Source organism: Oncorhynchus mykiss, chromosome 18 (genome assembly GCF_057628025.1).
Source record: "Oncorhynchus mykiss isolate SJ-2025 chromosome 18, ASM5762802v1, whole genome shotgun sequence".
NCBI lineage: Eukaryota > Metazoa > Chordata > Actinopteri > Salmoniformes > Salmonidae > Oncorhynchus > Oncorhynchus mykiss.
In genome coordinates, this window is record NC_143039.1 from 79,319,920 (window position 1) to 79,343,294 (window position 23,375).

At 50.8% G+C, this 23,375-nt stretch overlaps 1 protein-coding gene across 1 annotated transcript in view; it reads left to right on the forward strand.

Annotated features, from left to right (window-relative positions):
• Positions 1–618: 618 nt before the first annotated feature.
• The window catches only part of LOC110518582 (CUB and sushi domain-containing protein 2), a 552,259-nt gene continuing 529,502 nt past the window's right edge, over positions 619–23,375 (forward strand). Inside the window, 2 exon segments of the mRNA XM_036953653.2 lie at positions 619–625; positions 739–1,360. Coding sequence (XP_036809548.2) covers positions 619–625; positions 739–1,360 — 629 coding nt within the window.

Below are 23,375 nucleotides of genomic sequence, written 5' to 3' on the forward strand. Positions count from 1 at the left end.
AACACAGAGTTACACATGGAATAAACAAACATACAGTCAATAATACAGTAGAAAAATTATATATACAGTGAGTGCAAAGGAAGTAAGATTAGGGAGGTAAGGCAATAAATAGGCCATGGTGGCGAAGTAATTACAATATCCCAATTAAACACTGGAGTGGTAGATGTGCAGAAGATGAATGTGCAAGTAGAGATACTGGGGTGCAAAGGAGCAAGATAAATACATACATAAATACAGTTTTGGGATGAGGTAGTTGGATGGGCTATTTACAGATGGGCTATGTACAGGTGCAGTGATCTGTGAGCTGCTCTGACAGCTGATGCTTAAAGTTAGTGAGGGAGATATAAGACTCCAGCTTCAGTGATTTTTGCAGTTCGTTCCAGTCATTGGCAACAGAGAACTGGAAGGAAAGGTGACCAAAAGAGGAATTGCCAGTGGGTTTGGCGATGAGAATGAAGCGAGGGCCAGCCAACGAGAGCGTACAGGTCGCAGTGCTGGGTAGTATATGGGGCTTTGGGGACAAAACGGATGGCACTGTGATAGATTGCATCCAATTTATTGAGTAGGGTATTGGAGGCTATTTTGTAAATGACAGTGCCTAAGTCGTGGATCGGTAGCATGGTCAGTTTTACAAGGGTATGTTTGGCAGCATGAGTGAAGGAGGCTTTGTTGCAAAATAGGAAGCTTAGATTTAATTTTGGATTTTGGATTGGATTATCTCTGGAGGTTTCATCTCAGGAGGCTTCATTTCTGGAGGTTTAATCTCTGGAGGTTTAATCTCTGGAGGCTTCATCTCTGGAGGCTTCATCTCTGGAGGCTTCATCTCTGGAGGCTTCATCTCTGGAGGCTTCATCTCTGGAGGCTTCATCTCTGGAGGCTTCATCTCTGGAGGTTTCATCTCTGGAGGTTTCATCTCTGGAGGCTTCATCTATGGAGGCTTCATCTCTGGAGGCTTCATCTCTGGAGGCTTTATCCATGGAGGCTTTATCCCTGGAGGCTGTATCTATGGAGGTTTTATCCCCGGAGGCTTCATCTATGGATGCTTTATCTATGGAGGTTTTATCCCCGGAGGCTTTATCCCTGGAGGCTTTATCCCTGGAGGCTGTATCTGTGGAGGCTTTAGTTCTGGAGGCTTTATCCCTGGAGGCTGTATCTCTGTAGGTTTCATCTCTGGAGGCTTCATGTCTTTAGGTTTCATCTCTGGAGGTTTCATCTCTGGAGGCTTCATCTCTGGAGGTTACATCTCTGGAGGCTTCATCTCTGGAGGCTTCATCTCTGGAGGCTTCATCTCTGGAGGCTTCATCTATGGAGGTTTTATCCCTGGAGGCTTTATCCCTGGAGGCTTTATCCCCGGGAGCCTGTATCTATGGAGGCTTTAGTTCTGGAGGCTTTATCCCTGGAGGCTTTATCCCTGGAGGCTGTATCTATGGAGGCTTTATCCCTGGAGGCTGTATCTATGGAGGCTTTATCCCTGGAGGCTTTATCCCTGGAGGCTTTATCCCTGGAGGCTTTATCCCCGAAGGCTTTATCCCTGGAGGCTGTATCTATGGAGGCTTTATCCCTGGAGGCTGTATCTATGGAGGCTTTATCCCTGGAGGCTGTATCTATGGAGGCTTTATCCCTGGAGGCTTTATCCCTGGAGGCTTTATCCCTGGAGGCTTTATCCCTGGAGGCTGTATCTATGGAGGCTTTATCCCTGGAGGCTTTATCCCTGGAGGCTTTATCCCTGGAGGCTTTAGTTCTGGAGGCTTTATCCTTGGAGGCTTTATCCCTGAAGGCTATGTTGAGTCTAGACTTTGTTGAGTCTGGACTGTATCATGTTAGCTCCATGATAACATGATACAGTCCAGACTCCCAGTGGTTCCTCAGGACAGACTAGAGTCAGTATGAGAGGGGAGATAACATGATACAGTCCAGACTCTCAGTGGTTCCTCAGGACAGACTAGAGTCAGAATGAGAGAGGAGATAACATGATACAGTCCAGACTCCCAGTGGTTCCTCAGGACAGAGTCAGTATGCGAGAGGAGATAACATGATACAGCCCAGCCTCCCAGTGGTTCCTCAGGATAGACTAGAGTCAGTATGAGAGCGGAGATAACATGATACAGTCCAGCCTCCCAGTAGTTCCTCAGTCCAGACTAGAGTCAGTATGAGAGAGGAGATAACATGATACAGTCCAGACTCCCAGTATTTCCTCAGGACAGATTAGAGTCAGTATGAGAGGGGAAATAACATGATACAGTCCAGACTCCCAGTGGTTCCTCAGGACAGACTCCCAGTGGTTCCTCAGGACAGACAAGAGTCAGTATGAGAGGGGAGATAACATGATACAGTCCAGACTCCCAGTAGTTCCTCAGGACAGACTCCCAGTGGTTCCTCAGGACAAACTAGAGTCAGTATGATAGAGGAGATAACATGATACAGTCCAGACTCCCAGTGGTTCCTCAGGACAGACTCCCAGTGATTCCTCAGGACAGACTAGAGTCAGTATGAGAGGGGAGATAACAACTCAGTCCAGACTCACAGTGGTTCCTCAGGACAGACTCCCAGTGGTTCCTCAGGACAGACTAGAGTCAGTATGAGAGAGGAGATAACATAATATAATCCAGACTCACAGTGGTTCCCCAGGACAGACTAGAGGTAGCAGTGAGTCAGTGGAGCAGGACAGACTAGAGGTAGCAGTGAGTCAGTGGAGCAGGACAGACTAGAGGTAGCAGTGAGTCAGTGGAGCAGGACAGACTAGAGGTAGCAGTGAGTCAGTGGAGCAGTACAGACTAGAGGTAGCAGTGAGTCAGTGGAACAGGACAGACCAGAGGTAGCAGTGAGTCAGTGGAGCAGGACAGACTAGAGGTAGCAGTGAGTCAGTGGAGCAGGACAGACTAGAGGTAACAATGAGTCAGTGGAGCAGGACAGACTAGAGGTAGCAGTGAGTCAGTGGAGCAGGCCAGACTAGATGTAGCAGTGAGTCAGGGGAGCAGGACTGACTAGAGGTAGCTGTGAGTCAGGGGAGCAGGACAGACTAGAGGTAGCAGTGGAGCAGGACAGACTAGAGGTAGCAGTGAGTCAGGGGAGCAGGGGAGCAGGACAGACTAGAGGTAACAGTGAGTCAGTGGAGCAGGACAGACTAGAGGTAGCAGTGAGTTAGTGGAGCAGGACAGACTAGAGGTAGCAGTGAGTCAGGACAGACTAGAGGTAGCAGTGAGTCAGTGGAGCAGGACAGACTAGAGGTAACAGTGGAGCAGGACAGACTAGAGGTAGCAGTGAGTCAGTGGAGCAGGACAGACTAGAGGTAACAGTGGAGCAGGACAGACTAGAGGTAGCAGTGAGTCAGGGGAGCAGGACAGACTAGAGGTAGCAGTGGAGCAGGACAGACTAGAGGTAGCAGTGAGTCAGGGGGGCAGTGGAGCAGGACAGACTAGAGGTAACAGTGAGTCAGTGGAGCAGGACAGACTAGAGGTAGCAGTGAGTTAGTGGAGCAGGACAGACTAGAGGTAGCAGTGAGTCAGGGGAGCAGGACAGGCTAGAGGTAGCAGTGAGTCAGTGGAGCAGGACAGACTAGAGGTAACAGTGGAGCAGGACAGACTAGAGGTAGCAGTGAGTCAGGGGAGCAGGACATACTAGAGGTAGCAGTGAGTCAGGAGAGCAGGACAGACTAGAGGTAGCAGTGGAACAGGACAGACTAGAGGTAACAGTGGAGCAGGACAGACTAGAGGTAGCAGTGGAGCAGGACAGACTAGAGGTAGCAGTGAGTCAGTGGAGCAGGCCCGGTGATCTCCTGCTATAAAGTGACATCATTGCTGATACAGACTTCATTCTCAATCGGTAGACGACATGAGACACGTTTGACAGAAGTACAGAAAGTAACCCAAATTATATTACCGAACCGTTTTAATCACGTTCTAGTTTGATGACAGTGACATACAATCCTTGTCTCCAGTTCAGTTCAGGCAGTGAGTGTGTGTGAGTGAGAGAACAGGGAATTATGGGCTAATTATCAACCGTCTCTTAGAAGCTCTGGAGTCTCGCTGACAGATCATCAGTCTGACAAGTCAACCGGACGCACACAGAGACACACACACAGTATGATGCGGCTCGGCTAGTCTTGGGGGGGGACATTGAAGTCACACCAGTTGTTTTAACTGAAGCTAATTGAGTCCAAAGGGACGTGTGTCGTGATTGATTTTTGTGTTGACTGAAGAAAAGAGGGAGAAAATAAGAAACTTGCACCGTGATTCACACAAACTATCATACACTACCTACTGTAGAACTACTTCATGTATAACTTCTCTCTCTCATTTCTCATCATACACTACCTACTGTATAATTACTTCATGTCTGTCTCTCTCTCTCTCTGCCTCTCTCTCTCTCTCACTCCCTCTCTCTCTCTCTGCCTCTCTCTCTCTGTCTCTCTCTCTGCCTCTCTCTGCCTCTCTCTCTCTCTCTCTCTCCTCTCTCAACATGTCTCTCTCTCTCTCTCTCTCTCTCTCTCTGCCTCTCTCTCTCTGCCTCTCTCTCTCTCCTCTCTCATCATGCCTCTCTCCTCTCTCTGCCTCTCTCTCTGCCTCTCTCTCTCTCTCTGCCTCTCTCTATCTCTGTCTCTCTCTCTGCCTCTCTCTGCCTCTCTCTCTCTCTCTCTCTCTCCTCTCTCTGCCTCTCTCTCTCTGTCTCTCTATCTCTCCTCTCTCATCATGCCTCTCTCTCTCTCTCTGCCTCTCTCTGCCTCTCTCTCTCTGCCTCTCTCTGCCTCTCTCTCTCTGCCTCTCTCTCTCTCCTCTCTCTGCCTCTCTCTCTCTCCTCTCTCATCATGTCTCTCTCTCTGCCCCTCTCTCTCTCTCTGCCTCTCTCTCCTCTCTCTGCCTCTCTCTGCCTCTCTCTCTGCCTCTCTCTGCCTCTCTCTGCCTCTCTCTCTGCCTCTCTCTGCCTCTCTCTCTCTCTCTCTGCCTCTCTCTGCCTCTCTCTCTGCCTCTCTCTCTCTCTCACTCCCTCTATCTCTCTCTGCCTCTCTCTCTCTCTGTCTCTCTCTCTGCCTCTCTCTGCCTCTCTCTCTCTCTCTCTCCTCTCTCAACATGTATCTCTCTCTCTCTCTCTCTCTCTCTCTCTCTGCCTCTCTCTCTCTGCCTCTGCCTCTCTCTCTCCTCTCTCATCATGCCTCTCTCCTCTCTCTGCCTCTCTCTCTCCTCTCTCATCATGTCTCTCTCTCTGCCCCTCTCTCTCTCTCTGCCTCTCTCTGCCTCTCTCTCCTCTCTCTGCCTCTCTCTGCCTCTCTCTCTGCCTCTCTCTGCCTCTCTCTGCCTCTCTCTCTCTCTCTCTCTGCCTCTCTCTGCCTCTCTCTCTGCCTCTCTCTCTCTCTCACTCCCTCTCGCTCTCTCTGCCTCTCTCTCTCTCTGTCTCTCTCTCTGCCTCTCTCTGCCTCTCTCTCTCTCTCTCTCTCTCTCTCTCTCAACATCTCTCTCTCTCGCTCTCTCTGCCTCTCTCTCTCTGCCTCTCTCTCTCTCCTCTCTCATCATGCCTCTCTCTCTCTCTCTGCCTCTCTCTGCCTCTCTCTCTCTCTGCCTCTCTCTGCCTCTCTCTCTCTGCCTCTCTCTCTCTCCTCTCTCTGCCTCTCTCTCCTCTCTCTCTCTCTGCCTCTCTCTGCCTCTCTCTCCTCTCTCTGCCTCTCTCTGCCTCTCTCTGCCTCTCTCTTCCTCTCTCTCTGCATCTCTCTGCCTCTCTCTCTCTCTCTCTCCTCTCTCTGCCTCTCTCTGCCTCTCTCTCTCTCTGCCTCTCTCTCTCTCCTCTCTCATCATGCCTCTCTCTCTCTCTCTCTGCCTCGCTCTCTCTCTCTCTCTCTCTCTCTCAGCCTATCTCTCTCTCTCCTCTCTCATCATGCTTCTCTCTCTCTCTCTCTCTCTCTCTCTCTCTCTCTTCTCTCCTCTCTCCTCTCTCTCTCATCTCTCTCCTTTCTCATCATGCCTGTCCCTCTATGCTTTTTAGTTATTTCATCTCCATATCCTCAGCAGACTGTTTTTCATATCACATTACTGGATGGTTGCAGGAAGAGTCTTTAGGTCTCACCTGTCCGGGGATGATTACAGGAAGAGTCTTTAGGTCACACCTGTCTGGGGATGATTAGTCTTTAGGTCAAACCTGTCTAAGCTCTGGGGGTGAAGGGACATAATATAGCAAGAGGCAGAGATTATTCCTCGTAACACAGGCTTTGGGAAGCCTCTTAAAAAACGTTATTATACACATTTTGTTTCCACATTTGACTCATAAAACAGGCTTTGGATTTCCTACATCATCAGTTTAGACTTGACTGTAGTTTTGATCTTTGAATGGTTTTGATACACAGTATTCTGACACATGTTGTTGTTTGCTAATGTTACTGTAGGTAGGATACAGTTAGTTACTGTAGGTAGGACACAGTGAGTTACTGTAGGTAGGACACAGTTACTGTAGGTAGGATACAGTGAGTTACTGTAGGTAGGATACAGTGAGTTACTGTAGGTAGGATACAGTTAGTTACTGTAGGTAGGACACAGTTAGTTACTGTAGGTAGGATACAGTCAGTTACTGTAGGTAGGTGGGCTACAGTTATTTACTGTTGTTAGGTAGGATACAGTTAGTTACTGTAGGTAGGATACAGTTAGTTACTGTAGGTAGAATACAGTTAGTTACTGTAGGTAGGTGGGCTACAGTTATTTACTGTTGTTAGGTAGGATACAGTTAGTTACTGTAGGTAGGATACAGTTAGTTACTGTAGGTAGAATACAGTTAGTTACTGTAGGTAGGATACAGTTAGTTACTGTAGGTAGAATACAGTTAGTTACTGTAGGTAGGACACAGTTAGTTACTGTAGGTAGGATACAGTTAGTTACTGTAGGTAGGACACAGTTAGTTACTGTAGGTAGGATACAGTCAGTTACTGTAGGTAGGATACAGTCAGTTACTGTAGGTAGGATACAGTCAGTTACTGTAGGTAGGTGGGCTACAGTTATTTACTGTTGTTAGGTAGGATACAGTTAGTTACTGTAGGTAGGATACAGTCAGTTACTGTAGGTGGGATACAGTCAGTTACTGTAGGTGGGATACAGTCAGTTACTGTAGGTAGGATACAATCAGTTACTGTAGGTAGGATACAGTTAGTTACTGTAGGTAGGATACAGTCAGTTACTGTAGGTAGGACACAGTTAGTTACTGTTGGTAGGATACAGTTAGTTACTGTAGGTAGGATACAGTCAGTTACTGTAGGTAGGATACAGTCAGTTACTGTAGGTAGGATACAGTTAGTTACTGTAGGTAGGATACAGTTAGTTACTGTAGGTAGGATCCAGTCAGAATGCCCTGGGTAGGTTGGCTACAGTCAGACTGCCGTGGGTTGGTTGGCTCTATTCAGACTGCCCTGGGTTGGTTGGCTCTATTCAGACTGCCCTGGGTTGGTTGGCTCTATTCAGACTGCCCTGAGTTGGTTGGCTCTATTCAGACTTCCCTGGGTAGGTTGGCTACAGTCAGACTGCCCTGGGTTGGTTGGCTCTATTCAGACTGCCCTGGGTTGGTTGGCTCTATTCAGACTGCCCTGGGTTGGTTGGCTCTATTCAGACTGCCCTGAGTTGTTGGCTCTATTCAGACTGCCCTGGGTAGGTTGGCTCCGGTCAGACTGCCCTGGGCTGGTTGGCTCTATTCAGACTGCCCTGGGTTGGTTGGCTCTTTTCAGACTGCCCTGGGCTGGTTGGCTCCGGTCAGACTGCCCTGGGCTGGTTGGCTATATTCAGACTGCCCTGGGTTAGTTGGCTCTATTCAGACTGCCCTGGGTTAGTTGGCTCTATTCAGACTGCCCTGGGTTAGTTGGTTCTATGCAGACTGCCCTGGGTTGGTTGGCTCTATTCAGACTGCCCTGGGTTGGTTGGCTCTTTTCAGACTGCCCTGGGCTGGTTGGCTCCGGTCAGATTGCCCTGGGCTGGTTGGCTCTATTCAGACTGCCCTGGGTTAGTTGGCTCTATTCAGACTGCCCTGGGTTAGTTGGCTCTATTCAGACTGCCCTGGGTTAGTTGGTTCTATGCAGACTGCCCTGGGTTGGTTGGCTCTATTCAGACTGCCCTGGGTTGGTTGGCTCTAATTTTGAATGCCCTGGGTTGGTTGGCCCCGGTCAGACTGCCTTGGGTTGGTTGGCTATATTCAGACTGCCCTGGGTTGGTTGGCTACAGTTAGACTGCCCTGGGTTGGTTGGCTACAGTCAGACTGCCCTGGGTTGGTTGGCTACAGTCAGACTTCCCTGGGATGGTTGGCTCGAGTCAGACTGCCCTGGGTTGGTTGGCTCTATTCAGACTGCCCTGGGTTGGTTGGCTACAGTCAGACTGCCCTGGGTTGGTTGGCTACAGTCAGACTGCCCTGGGTTGGTTGGCTCTATTCAGACTGCCCTGGGCTGGTTGGCTCTATTCAGACTGCCCTGGGCTGGTTGGCTCTATTCATACTGCCCTGTGTTGGTTGGCTCCAGTCAGACTGCCCTGGGTTGGTTGGCTACAGCCAGAATGCCCTGGGTTGGTTGGCTCCATGTATATGTTGCCTGGTCTTTGTCTGCTCCTTTTCTGGCCTTCAGTGTGACCCACATCTTGCCTGTAGTTGTGTTACATTTAGCCTTGCATTTTAACAAGGCTATTGGCACCCCATTGTCACCCTAATGGCACCCTATTGGCACCCTAATGGCACCCTATTGGCACCCTAATGGCACCCTATTGACACCCTATTGGCACCCTATTGGCACCCTAATGGCACCCTATTGACACCCTATTGGCACCCTATTGGCACCCTAATGGCACCCTATTGGCACCCTAATGGCACCCTATTGACCCCCTATTGGCACCCTATTGGCACCCTAATGGCACCCTATTGACACCCTAATGGCACCCTATTGGCACCCTAATGGCACCCTATTCCCAACATAGTGCACTACTTTTGACCAGAGCCTTATGGGTTCGACCTGGGTTAAATGCAGTAATGTGGCCTGATCCTGCCATAAGTCTATCATTGTCCGTCTGTCTTTTCTCCTGGGGACAGTGGTGGCAGACTGCAGGGCGACGGAGCTTTCAGACAGGGAGTCCTGACTGTGAGTGACAGCTGACACAGGGCCTCTGTCAAAGCCAGGATTTCTACCCAGAGAGACATGGGCCTTAGTAGGGCTGGATGGTATACCGTATTTGTACAATGCTATTTCAATGTTTGGCTTGTTACATGAGTTATGTCACCCTTGTAATGTGTTTATAGTTTACTCCGTTTTGCTACTTGAGTCGTCTCTCTCTCACCTAGATTAACGTGTTGTTTGTGCCACGGTATTTTCTAAATCAGAGCTGGAATCGGCAAAGCACTAATATGTTTAGGCACATTAAATATACCTTGAGAGCAAACATAAAACACGAATTAGAGTCCACTGGGAAACACTGATCAACACTTTGGTTCCAGACGGAAGTGTTGTGGTTTTAATCCGTGTAGACGATAGTGTGTTGTGATATGTTAGTCCTTACTCTGTGATTCATATGGAATGCTGTACATCCCTCAGACATTCATCATGGCTTGGTCGTATAGGCCACAGATACAGCGTACCATCCTCTTATCCCAGACCCAGATGACTGAACACAGTACCGTCCTCTTATCCCAGACCCAGATGATTGAACACAGTACCTTCCTCCTCTTATCCCAGACCCAGATGACTGAACACAGTACCGTCCTCTTATCCCAGATCCAGATGACTAGCTACAGTACCGTCCTCTTATCCCAGACCCAGATGATTGAACACAGTACCTTCCTCCTCTCACGTTATAGTTACAGATTCAGAAGAAGTCAATCAGTGTTTACATTTCAAGCAGTTGTCGATGTTTGGTTGTACTGTACGTTGGGCTGTACGTTGGGTTGTACTGTACGTTGGGTTGTACTGTACGTTGGGCTGTACGTTGGGTTGTACTGTAGGTTGGGTTGTACGTTGGGTTGTGCTGTACGTTGGGTTGTACTGTACGTTGGGCTGTACGTTGGGTTGTACTGTACGTTGGGTTGTACGTTGGGTTGTACTGTAGGTTGGGTTGTACGTTGGGTTGTACTGTACGTTGGGTTGTACTGTACGTTGGGTTGTACGTTGGGTTGTACTGTACGTTGTGCTGTACGTTGGGTTGTACTGTAGGTTGGGTTGTACTGTAGGTTGGGTTGTACGTTGGGTTGTACTGTACGTTGGGTTGTACTGTACGTTGGGTTGTACGTTGGGTTGTACTGTACGTTGGGCTGTATGTTGGGTTGTACTGTAGGTTGGGTTGTACTGTAGGTTGGGTTGTACGTTGGGTTGTACTGTACGTTGGGTTGTACTGTACGTTGGGTTGTACGTTGGGTTGTACTGTACGTTGTGCTGTACGTTGGGTTGTACTGTACGTTGGGCTGTACGTTGGGTTGTACTGTACGTTGGGTTGTACGTTGGGTTGTACTGTACGTTGGGCTGTACGTTGGGTTGTACTGTATGTTGGGTTGTACTGTACGTTGGGTTGTACGTTGGGTTGTACTGTACGTTGTGCTGTACATTGGGTTGTACTGTATGTTGGGTTGTACGTTGGGTTGTACTGTACGTTGGGCTGTACGTTGGGTTGTACTGTAGGTTGGGTTGTACTGTAGGTTGGGTTGTACTGTAGGTTGGGTTGTACTGTAGGTTGGGTTGTACTGTAGGTTGGGTTGTACTGTAGGTTGGGTGTTGGGCTTGTTTTCAGATTTCACCGGCTGAATGTTTTAATCAATGGCGCTATTGGATGGGCTTTATCTATGAGAGTGTGCTATCGGATATATATAAATACACTGGTACAGAGAGACAGGAAATACAGGGATAAATACACTGGCACAGAGAGACAGGAAACACAGGGATAAATAGACTGGTACAGAGAGACAGGAAACACAGGGATAAACACACTGGTACAGAGAGGCAGGAAACACAGGGATAAATACACTGGTACAGAGAGACAGGAAACACAGGGATAAATACACTGGGGATAATAAGCGACACCTCGAGGGGGTGGAGACAATCACAAGAACAGGTGAAACAAATTAGGGTGTGACATATGTACCCTGATTGGTTATTGAACAGACATCTTACCTGGACAGACATCTTACCTGAACAGACATCTTACCTGAACAGACATCTTACCTGAACAGACATCTTACCTGGACAGACATCTTACCTGAACAGACATCTTACCTGGACAGACATCTTACCTGGACAGACATCTTACCTGAACAGACATCTTACCTGGACAGACATCTTACCTGAACAGACATCTTACCTGGACAGACATCTTACCTGGACAGACATCTTACCTGGACAGACATCTTACCTGAACAGACATCTTACCTGGACAGACATCTTACCTGGACAGACATCTTACCTGGACAGACATCTTACCTGAACAGACATCTTACCTGGACAGACATCTTACCTGGACAGACAGACAGACATCTTACCTGGACAGACATCTTACCCGGACAGACATCTTACCTGAACAGACATCTTACCTGAACAGACATCTTACCTGGACAGACATCTTACCTGGACAGACATCTTACCTGGACAGACATCTTACCTGGACAGACATCTTACCTGGACATATTGATACCGGAGTTCTTTCACACATTCACCGTTTCTCTCAAAGGGTACAGTGTTTCATGCTTGTTTCTCTAGGACTCTGGCAATTGTCGTTTTTCTGACCATATTCACATTCCCAACAGTGATATGGTCTGCCATCACTCTGTCCCCAATTTCCTGCAGTTGTATTGCATTGTTGCCAATTACCATGTCAATTTCCTGCCGTCTGATAATATTCTGCCTCTCCCTCCTGTGGGAGGCAACCTTTGGATCCTACTGAAACACACAAAACAAATCAATATATTTCAAAATGTCAGTACATGTCAAAATGTGAACGTAATGTTATTGTACTGTAATATGCAGTTCAATTATCATTGAAGGAAGCACATCTCACCTGTTGTTTTGCCGGAAAATTCTTATTGTTGATGCAACTGTTGAACACTGGTTGGTTGAACCTTTAAACCGTCCTCTAGACCATGGTTTACAATGGTCAGTAATTGTGGCCCTCATCTCATCAGAGACCACTTCTCTTGGTCTTCCTCTCCTTTGTCCTCCACGTATTCTCCCATCTCCCTGCCTCTCTTCTCTCCACACCAACCTGTCTCTCTCCGAGAGACCATGGTTTACAATGGTCAGTAATTGTGGCCCTCATCTCATCAGAGACCACTTCTCTTGGTCTTCCTCTCCTTTGTCCTCCACGTATTCTTCCATCTCCCTGCCTCTCTTCTCTCCCCACCAACCTGTCTCTCTCCGAGAGACCATGGTTTACAATGGTCAGTAATTGTGGCCCTCATCTCATCAGAGACCACTTCTCTTGGTCTTCCTCTCCTTTGTTCTCCACGTATTCTCCCATCTCCCTGCCTCTCTTCTCTCCCCACCAACCTGTCTCCCTGCCACTCTTCTCTCCCCACCAACCTGTCTCCCTGCCACTCTTCTCTCCCCACCAACCTGTCTCCCTGCCACTCTTCTATCCCCCACCAACCTGTCTCCCTCTCCCTGCCACTCTTCTCTCCCCACCAACCTGTCTCCCTCTCCCTGCCACTCTTCTTCCCCCACCAACCTGTCACCCTCTCCCTGCCACTCTTCTCTCCCCACCAACCTGTCTCCCTGCCACTCTTCTTCCCCCACCAACCTGTCTTCCTCTCCTTCCCCCACCAACCTGTCTCCCTCTCCCTACCACTCTTCTTCCTCCACCAACCTGTCTCCCTCTCCCTGCCACTCTTCTATCCCGCACCAACCTGTCTCCCTCTCCCTGCCACTCTTCTTCCCCCACCAACCTGTCTCCCTCTCCCTGCCACTCTTCTCTCCCCACCAACCTGTCTCCCTCTCCCTGCCACTCTTCTCTCCCCACCAACCTGTCTCCCTGCCACTCTTCTTCCCCCACCAACCTGTCTCCCTGCCACTCTTCTTCCCCCACCAACCTGTCTCCCTCTCCCTGCCACTCTTCTATCCCGCACCAACCTGTCTCCCTCTCCCTGCCACTCTTCTTCCCCCACCAACCTGTCTCCCTCTCCCTGCCACTCTTCTTCCCCCCACCAACCTGTCTCCCTCTCCCTGCCACTCTTCTCTCCCCACCAACCTGTCTCCCTGCCACTCTTCTTCCCCCACCAACCTGTCTTCCTCTCCTTCCCCCACCAACCTGTCTCCCTCTCCCTGCCACTCTTCTATCCCCCACCAACCTGTCTCCCTCTCCCTGCCACTCTTCTTCCCCCACCAACCTGTCTCCCTCTCCCTGCCACTCTTCTCTCCCCACCAACCTGTCTCCCTCTCCCTGCCACTCTTCTCTCCCCACCAACCTGTCTCCCTGCCACTCTTCTTCCCCCACCAACCTGTCTCCCTGCCACTCTTCTTCCCCCACCAACCTGTCTCCCTCTCCCTGCCACTCTTCTATCCCGCACCAACCTGTCTCCCTCTCCCTGCCACTCTTCTTCCCCCACCAACCTGTCTCCCTCTCCCTGCCACTCTTCTTCCCCCCACCAACCTGTCTCCCTCTCCCTGCCACTCTTCTCTCCCCACCAACCTGTCTCCCTGCCACTCTTCTTCCCCCACCAACCTGTCTTCCTCTCCTTCCCCCACCAACCTGTCTCCCTCTCCCTGCCACTCTTCTTCCCCCACCAACCTGTCTCCCTCTCCCTGCCACTCTTCTTCCCCCCACCAACCTGTCTCCCTCTCCCTGCCACTCTTCTCTCCCCACCAACCTGTCTCCCTGCCACTCTTCTTCCCCCACCAACCTGTCTTCCTCTCCTTCCCCCACCAACCTGTCTCCCTCTCCCTGCCACTCTTCTATCCCCCACCAACCTGTCTCCCTCTCCCTGCCACTCTTCTTCCCCCCACCAACCTGTCTTCCTTGGTCCACGTTTCCAAACTAAATCATTCTGAAGCCGTCATCTTATGTCTGTTCGGTAACGAGACTAAAATCATGAATCTTGGGTCGGCTTTCAGCTGAAATTACAATCAGCTGTGTTCGGAATGCTGAAATATTCTGCAGAGATGTTCTATTTGTTTCAGTTACTGCAGAAATGCACCACATTTTGTCATCATTCTGTTTTTAACAGTTTTGGAAACAGTGTTTTAGCATTTGAAAACACACGTTGCAGAAAAATAGTTTTGCCAGTGGTGGAATATGAATGAGAAAAGAGTTGATGGCTTTCAGAGAATGTGGTCATTGAATGCATTTTGTGTGAAAAACAATGAAAAAAATGATTCCCAGTTTGGTCCACATACACTTTTGTTTTGCTGACTGTGTGAAGGGTTTTCACCAAATGTCACTTCAGTTTTGACCATGTTAGCAAATGGAAAAACTGTAATCTTCTGAGACAGTTTGAGAATTTATAATGTTGATATCTACTGTTCTTAGTTTGCACACAGACGACTCTTCTCTCCCAAATGTTTGTTCCTCAGACGACATATTCAGTCACCTTCACCCTGTGGACTTTTATCAAGACAGTCGACACAGTTACAGGACAATGTCTGATGTCACCAAGTTTTCAGCGATCGTCGCTAATCAGTCAAGCTGAACATTAGGGGAAGGTGCAGATATGCCACATCCAAACACAGTAACTTGCCCAACTTTCCCCTTGTTCTTGCTAGTTCTCCCATATCTCTAATAATTCTCTTCTGCCCTGGGCATTGAAATTTAATGAGTGAATATTTAACAACAATGGCCACATTAGGCTGTCCCAGTTAACTGATTTCGGGAGCGATTACGCAGCCGTTTTCATCGTGCTGCCTCACCGTAGCAGGATTAGGATGGATTTGACTCATAATTGGCGAAGTTCGTTGTACGTTCTTCCTGCCTACCATTTTGAGTTCCAAATGACTCATTAGTATCACCCTTTTTCAACTAAGTAGAGCCGTTTTAACGACTAAGCTTCAATTACTGGTGGTTGAGTGAAAGCAAAAAGAGAGTGAGGGAAGTAGGCTTGGGGGGTATCCAGATTTACATGCCGCTATCCAGGGATTTATGGTATTACCGGCATTGCACACTTGGGGGTGCTAAAACGTACAACGTACGAGTCTATTACTAGAATGCTAACAAAATTAGCACAGGTAACAGAGAAATCACCTAGACGATGTTAGCTAAAAAACAAACACAAACAAATTGCAAAGACAGGCAAATCCAGCTCATAAAAATATACAAGAATAATGTCATTTTTGGTGATTTTGGACATGTGAAAGAGAGAAATTGTGCAAATGAACAGAGTTGTGATGCAGGCTTTTCTGAAGGAAGACCTGGGGAGGAAGAGCAGAGACGGGGGGGGGGGGAGAACAGAGGAGGAAGAGCAGAGGGGGGGGAACAGAGGAGGAAGAGCAGAGGGGGGGGGAACAGAGGAGGAAGAGCAAAGGGGGGGGGGGACAGAGGAGGAAGAGCAGAGGGGGGGGGAACAGAGGAGGAAGAGCAGAGGGGGGGGGAACAGAGGAGGAAGAGCAGAGGGGGGGGGAACAGAGGAGGAAGAGCAGAGGGGAGAGAACTGTGGAGGAAGAGCAGAGGAGGGGGGGGGACCGAGGAGGAAGAGCAGAGGGGAGAGAACTGTGGAGGAAGAGCAGAGGGGGGGGAGGGAACAGAGGAGGAAGAGCAGAGGGGAGAGAACTGTGGAGGAAGAGCAGAGGGGGGGGGGACAGAGGAGGAAGAGCAGAGGGGGGGGAACAGAGGAGGAAGAGCAGAGGGGGGGGGGGACAGAGGAGGAAGAGCAGAGGGGGGGGGGGCAGAGGAGGAAGAGCAGGGGGGGGGAACAGAGGAGGAAGAGCAGAGGGGGGGGGGACAGAGGAGGAAGAGCAGAGGGGGGGAACAGAGGAGGAAGAGCAGAGGGGGGGGGAACAGAGGAGGAAGAGCAGAGGGGAGAGAACTGTGGAGGAAGAGCAGAGGGGGGGGGGGACAGAGGAGGAAGAGCAGAGGGGGGGGGGACAGAGGAGGAAGAGCAGAGGGGAGAGAACTGTGGAGGAAGAGCAGGGGGGGGAACAGAGGAGGAAGAGCAGAGGGGGGGGGGAAAGAGGAGGAAGAGCAGGGGGGGGGGGCAGAGGAGGAAGAGCAGAGGGGGGGGGGACAGAGGAGGAAGAGCAGAGGGGGGGGGGGAACAGAGGAGGAAGAGCAGAGGGGGGGGGGACAGAGGAGGAAGAGCAGAGGGGGGGGGACAGAGGAGGAAGAGCAGAGGGGGGGGGGACAGAGGAGGAAGAGCAGAGGGGAGAGAACTGTGGAGGAAGAGCAGAGGGGGGGGGGGACAGAGGAGGAAGAGCAGAGGGGGGGGGGGCAGAGGAGGAAGAGCAGAGGGGGGGGGGGGGACAAAGGAGGAAGAGCAGAGGGGGGGAGACAGAGGAGGAAGAGCAGGGGGGGGGGGAACAGAGGAGGAAGAGCAGAGGGGGGGGGAACAGAGGAGGAAGAGCAGAGGGGGGGGGAACAGAGGAGGAAGAGCAGAGGGGGGGGGGACAGATGAGGAAGAGCAGAGGGGGGGGGGACAGAGGATGAAGAGCAGAGGGGAGAGAACTGTGGAGGAAGAGCAGAGGGGGGGGGAACAGAGGAGGAAGAGCAGAGGAGAGAGAGCTGTGGAGGAAGAGCAGAGGGGGGGGGAACAGAGGAGGAAGAGCAGAGGGGAGAGAACTGTGGAGGAAGAGCAGAGGGGGGGGGGAAAGAGGAGGAAGAGCAGAGGGGGGGGAAGAGGAGGAAGAGCAGAGGGGGGGGGGCAGAGGAGGAAGAGCAGAGGGGGGGGGAACAGAGGAGGAAGAGCAGAGGGGGGGGGGAACAGAGGAGGAAGAGCAGAGGGGGGGGGACAGAGGAGGAAGAGCAGAGGGGGGGGGAACAGAGGAGGAAGAGCAGAGGGGGGGGGGGGACAGAGGAGGAAGAGCAGAGGGGGGGGGAACAGAGGAGGAAGAGCAGAGGGGGGGGAACAGAGGCGGAAAAGCAGAGGGGGGGGGACAGAGGAGGAAGAGCAGAGGGGAGAGAACTGTGGAGGAAGAGCAGAGGGGGGGGAACAGAGGAGCAAGAGCAGAGGGGAGAGAACTGTGGAGGAAGAGCAGAGGGGGGGGGGGACAGAGGAGGAAGAGCAGAGGGGAGAGAACTGTGGAGGAAGAGCAGAGGGGGGGGGACAGAGGAGGAAGAGCAGAGGGGGGGGGAACAGAGGAGGAAGAGCAGAGGGGAGAGAACTGTGGAGGAAGAGCAGAGGGGGGGGGAACAGAGGAGGAAGAGCAGAGGGGAGAGAACTGTGGAGGAAGAGCAGAGGGGGGGGGGACAGAGGAGGAAGAGCAGAGGGGGGGGGGGGACAGAGGAGGAAGAGCAGAGGGGAGAGAACTGTGGAGGAAGAGCAGCATGTGTACACAGAGCAGAGGATGGCAGAAAGACATAATAAGGTAGCTGATGTCAGACATTTAGGAGTGAAATACGTACAAGTGTAAGTTCGTCACCTCATGGGCGACACACAGATACTCGATGATAAAGAAACCTGTGGACTCACCATTTCCCTGTGGACTCACCCTATGAACTCACCATCACCCTATGGACTCACCATCTCCCTCTGGACTCACCATCTCCCTATGAACTCACTATCTCCCTCTAGACTCACCATCTCCCTATGAACTCACCATCTCCCTGTGGACTCACCCTATGGACTCACCATCTCCCTATGAACTCACCATCTCCCTGTGGACTCATCCTATGGACTCACCATCTCCCTGTGGACTCACCATCTCCCTGTGGACTCACCATCTCCCTATGAACTCACCATCTTCCTGTGGACTCACCCTATGGACTCACCATCTCCCTGTGGACTCACCATCTCCCTGTGGACTCACCATCTCCCTATGAACTCACCATCTCCCTCTGGACTCACCATCTCCCTATGGACTCACCATCTCCCTGTGAACTCACCATCTCCCTGTGGACTCACCATCTCCCTGTGGACTCACCATCTCCCTGTGGACTCACCATCTCCCTATGAACTCACCATCTCCCTGTGGACTCACCATCTCCCTATGAACTCACCATCTCCCTGTGGACTCACCATCTCCCTGTGGACTCACCATCTCCCTGTGGACTCACCATCTCCCTATGAACTCACCATCTCCCTATGAACTCACCATCTCCCTGTGGACTCACCATCTCCCTGTGGACTCACCATCTCCCTATGAACTCACCATCGCCCTATGAACTCACCATCTCCCTATGAACTCACCATCTCCCTGTCGACTCACCATCTCCCTGTGGACTCACCATCTCCCTGTGGACTCACCATCTCCCTGTGGACTCACCATCTCCCTATGAACTCACCATCTCCCTGTGGACTCACCCTATGGACTCACAATCTCCCTGTGGACTAACCATCTCCCTATGAACTCACCATCTCCCTGTGGACTCACCCTGTGGACTCACCATCTCCCTGTGGACTCACCCTGTGGACTCACCATCTCCCTGTGGACTCACCATCTCCCTATGGACTCACCATCTCCCTATGGACTCACCATCTCCCTATGGACTCACCATCTCCCTATGGACTCACCTTCTCCCTGTGGACTCACCATCTCCCTATGGACTCACCATCTCCCTGTGGACTCACCATCTCCCTATGAACTCACCATCTCCCTGTGGACTCACCATCTCCCTATGGACTCACCATCTCCCTACGGACTCACCATCTCCCTGTGGACTCACCATCTCCCTGTGGACTCACCATCTCCCTGTGGACTCACCATCTCCCTATGGACTCAACATCTCCCTATGAACTCACCATCTCCCTGTGACTCACCATCTCCCTATGAACTCACCATCTCCCTATGAACTCACCATCTCCCTGTGGACTAACCCTATGGACTCACCATCTCCCTATGAACTCACCATCTCCCTATGTACTCACCATCTCCCTGTGGACTCACCCTATGGACTCACCATTTCCCTATGAACTCACCATCTCCCTGTGGACTCACCCTATGGACTCACCGTCTCCCTGTGGACTCACCCTGTGGACTCACCATCTCCCTATGAACTCACCATCTCCCTGTGGACTCACCCTATGGACTCACCGTCTCCCTGTGGACTCTCCCTATGGACTCACACTCTCCCTATGAACTCACCATCTCCCTGTGGACTCACCATCTCCCTGTGGACTCACCATCTCCCTGTGGACTCACCATCACCCTGTGGACTCACCATCTCCCTATGAACTCACCATCTCCCTATGAACTCACCATCTCCCTGTGGACTCACCATCTCCCTGTGGACTCACCATCTCCCTATGAACTCACCATCTCCCTATGAACTCACCATCTCCCTATGAACTCACCATCTCCCTGTCGACTCACCATCTCCCTGTGGACTCACCATCTCCCTGTGGACTCACCATCTCCCTGTGGACTCACCATCTCCCTATGAACTCACCATCTCCCTGTGGACTCACCCTATGGACTCACAATCTCCCTGTGGACTCACCATCTCCCTATGAACTCACCATCTCCCTGTGGACTCACCCTGTGGACTCACCATCTCCCTGTGGACTCACCCTGTGGACTCACCATCTCCCTGTGGACTCACCATCTCCCTCTGGACTCACCATCTCCCTATGGACTCACCATCTCCCTATGGACTCACCATCTCCCTATGGACTCACCATCTCCCTGTGGACTCACCATCTCCCTATGAACTCACCATCTCCCTGTGGACTCACCATCTCCCTGTGGACTCACCATCTCCCTGTGACTCACCATCTCCCTATGAACTCACCATCTCCCTATGAACTCACCATCTCCCTGTGGACTCACCCTATGGACTCACCATCTCCCTATGAACTCACCATCTCCCTATGAACTCACCATCTCCCTGTGGACTCACCCTGTGGACTCACCCTGTGGACTCACCATCTCCCTATGAACTCACCATCTCCCTGTGGACTCACCCTATGGACTCACCATCTCCCTATGAACTCACCATCTCCCTGTGGACTGACCCTATGGACTCACCGTCTCCCTGTGGACTCACCCTGTGGACTCACCATCTCCCTATGAACTCACCATCTCCCTGTGGACTCACCCTATGGACTCACCGTCTTCCTGTGGACTCTCCCTGTGGACTCACCATCTCCCTATGAACTCACCATCTCCCTGTGGCCTCACCCTATGGACTCACCGTCTACCTGTGGACTCACCCTATGGACTCACCATCTCCCTATGAATTCACCATCTCCCTGTGGACTCACCATCTCCCTATGGACTCACCATCTCCCTATGAACTCACCATCTCCCTGTGGACTCACCATCTCCCTATGAACTCACCATCTCCCTGTGGACTCACCATCTCCCTATGGACTCACCATCTCCCTATGAATTCACCATCTCCCTCTTTCTCCTGTTGTGCTATTTAGAAACAAACACGTGACTGGCTCAACTGTTCTTGGGAACTACGTTGCCTATCATAATGTAAAATAATGTGACCTAGTGAATTGAAGAACACAATCTGCTTTATTAAAAAACTTCAAAGAAATTGTTTAGATGGTATTGAAAAACCATCCTTTGGCTTTTTCCAAATACTCAGAGATATGGAATATGGCCCAAGCCTAGAGGGAAGGAGAGAGAGAGAGACCAAGACATGCAGTTCAGGTACGACTGAGTGCAAACAGGACAGGTTGCAATGGGTAACGTGTGTGTGTGTGTGTGTATCTTGAGAGCGACAAGTAGGACAGGATATCAGAGCCTTAGTAGTGTAAACTGAACCTACTTGGCAATAGACTGCCTCAGCTTGGCTAGTAAATACTGCTCCATAGCTATGCGGGGGGAGGAGGGTGAGGAGAGGAGGAACAGGGGGAGGAGGAGAGGAGGAACAGGGGGAGGAGGAGAGGAGGAGAGGAGGAACAGGGGGAGGAGGAGAGGAGGAGAGGAGGAACAGGGAGAGGAGGAGAGGAGGAGAGGAGGAACAGGGGGAGGAGGAGGAGGAGAGGAGGAACAGGGTGAGGAGGAGAGGAGGAGAGGAGGAACCGGGGGAGGAGGAGGAGGAGAGGAGGAACAGGGGGAGGAGGAGAGGAGGAGAGGAGGAACAGGGGGAGGAGGAGGAGAGGAGAGGAGAGGAGAGGAGAGGAGAGGAGAGGAGGAACAGGGGGAGGAGGAGAGGAGGAGAGGAGAGGAGGAGAGGAGAGGAGAGGAGGAACGGGGGGGAGGAGGAGAGGAGAGGAGAGGAGGAGAGGAGAGGAGGAACAGGGGGAGGAGGAGAGGATAGGAGGAACATGGGTGTTTTCCTGTGAGGGTAAGGAGGGAGGAGTGTGGGAAAGAAGGGAGAAGGAGAGGAGGAGGAACGGGAGAGGAGAGGAGAGGAGAGGAGAGGAGGAACAGCAGAGGAGGAGAGGAGACGAGGAATGGGGGGAACGGGAGAGGAGGAGAGGAGAGGAGGAGGAACGGCAGAGGAGGAGAGGAGATGAGGAATGGGGGGAACGGGAGAGGAGGTGAGGAGACGAGGAACGGGGGAACGGGAGAGGAGACGAGAACGGGAGAGGAGGAGAGGAGATGAGGAACGGGGGGAACGGGAGAGGAGGAGAGGAACGGGAGAGGAGGAGATGAACGGGGGTGCTTAGTGGATGACAAAGCCGTCAGCAAGTTTTAATGGAGGAAAAAGCCTCTGGGGAAATCTCTTGTGTTTTTCTAACAGTACCAGCACTTTACTCTCAGCAAGCTCATCATACACACACACACACACACACACGCACACACGTGCGCGCGCATACACACATTCCTCTTTGCCATGAAGATGGCTGACAAGGTACAGCTTAGAAGTTTTAACACAGAGAGATGGAGGAGGAAGCTACACAGTGAACTACTGTTGACCAGGGCCTATAGGGAATAGGGTGCACTACTGTTGACCAGGGTCTATAGGGAATAGGGTGCACTACTGTTGACCAGAGACCTATAGGGAATAGGGTGCACTACTGTTGACCAGGGTCTATAGGGAATAGGGTGCACTACTGTTGACCAGGGTCTATAGGGAATAGGGTGCACTACTGTTGACCAGAGACCTATAGGGAATAGGGTGCACTACTGTTGACCAGAGACCTATAGGGAATAGGGTGCACTACTGTTGACCAGAGACCTATAGGGAATAGGGTGCACTACTGTTGACCAGAGACCCATAGGGAATAGGGTGCACTACTGTTGACCAGAGACCTATAGGGAATAGGGTGCACTACTGTTGACCAGAGACCTATAGGGAATAGGGTGCACTACTGTTGACCAGAGACCTATAGGGAATAGGGTGCACTACTGTTGACCAGGGCCTATAGGGAATAGGGTGCACTACTGTTGACCAGAGACCCATAGGGAATAGGGTGCACTACTGTTAACCAGAGACCTATAGAGAATAGGGTGCATTACTGTTGACCAGAGTCCTATAGGGAATAGGGTGCACAACTATTGACCAGGGCCAATAGGGAATAGGGTGCACTACTGTTAACCAGGACCTATAGGGAATAGGGTGCACTACTGTTGACCAAAGACCTATAGGGAATAAGGTGCACTACTGTTGACCAGAGACCTATAGGGAATAGGGTGCACAACTATTGACCAGGGCCTATAGGGAATAGGGTGCACTACTGTTAACCAGGACCTATAAGGTGCACTACTGTTGACCAGGACCTATAGGGAATAGGGTGCACTACTGTTATGTTGCTACCCTTAATCCTTGTTCAGATCGGCATTTTGAAGTGACTCAAATCATTTTTGGGGGTATATGCGATTCTAATCTGTTGTTTTTCCTGTTGTCTTCACAGTCAAATTGGATTGGAATTGGATAATTCAAGCCCCATTTACATCCACCTTCGTAGTCCGATACAAATCTGATTCCTGGCCATGTGACTTGTGTCTGAACGGTCAGATCAGATTTATTGGATTGTTTTATTTGTCATATTTCGCTGCTTGCTAGCTACTCTGACAGGTAGACAATAACATTTGGTAGCTAACTTGTTAAATGCTAACAAATAAATGAGTGAATGTGCTAAAAAGTGAAATTGCTACTTAGCTAGCTAGTTGACTGCTGTGGCTAGCCAATAACGACTTTGGATCAGCTCATGCTTTGAGGCATTTAAAATGTTCTTACACTGTGATTACACATCCTATGATAACATCCTATGATTACACATCCTATGATTAAACATCCAGTGATTACATCCTATGGTTACACATCCTGTGATTACATCCTGTGATTACATCCTATGATTACACATCCTGTGATTACACATCCTATGGTTACACATCCTATGGTTACACATCCTGTGATTACATCCTGTGATTACATCCTATAATTACACATCCTATGATTACACATCCTATAATT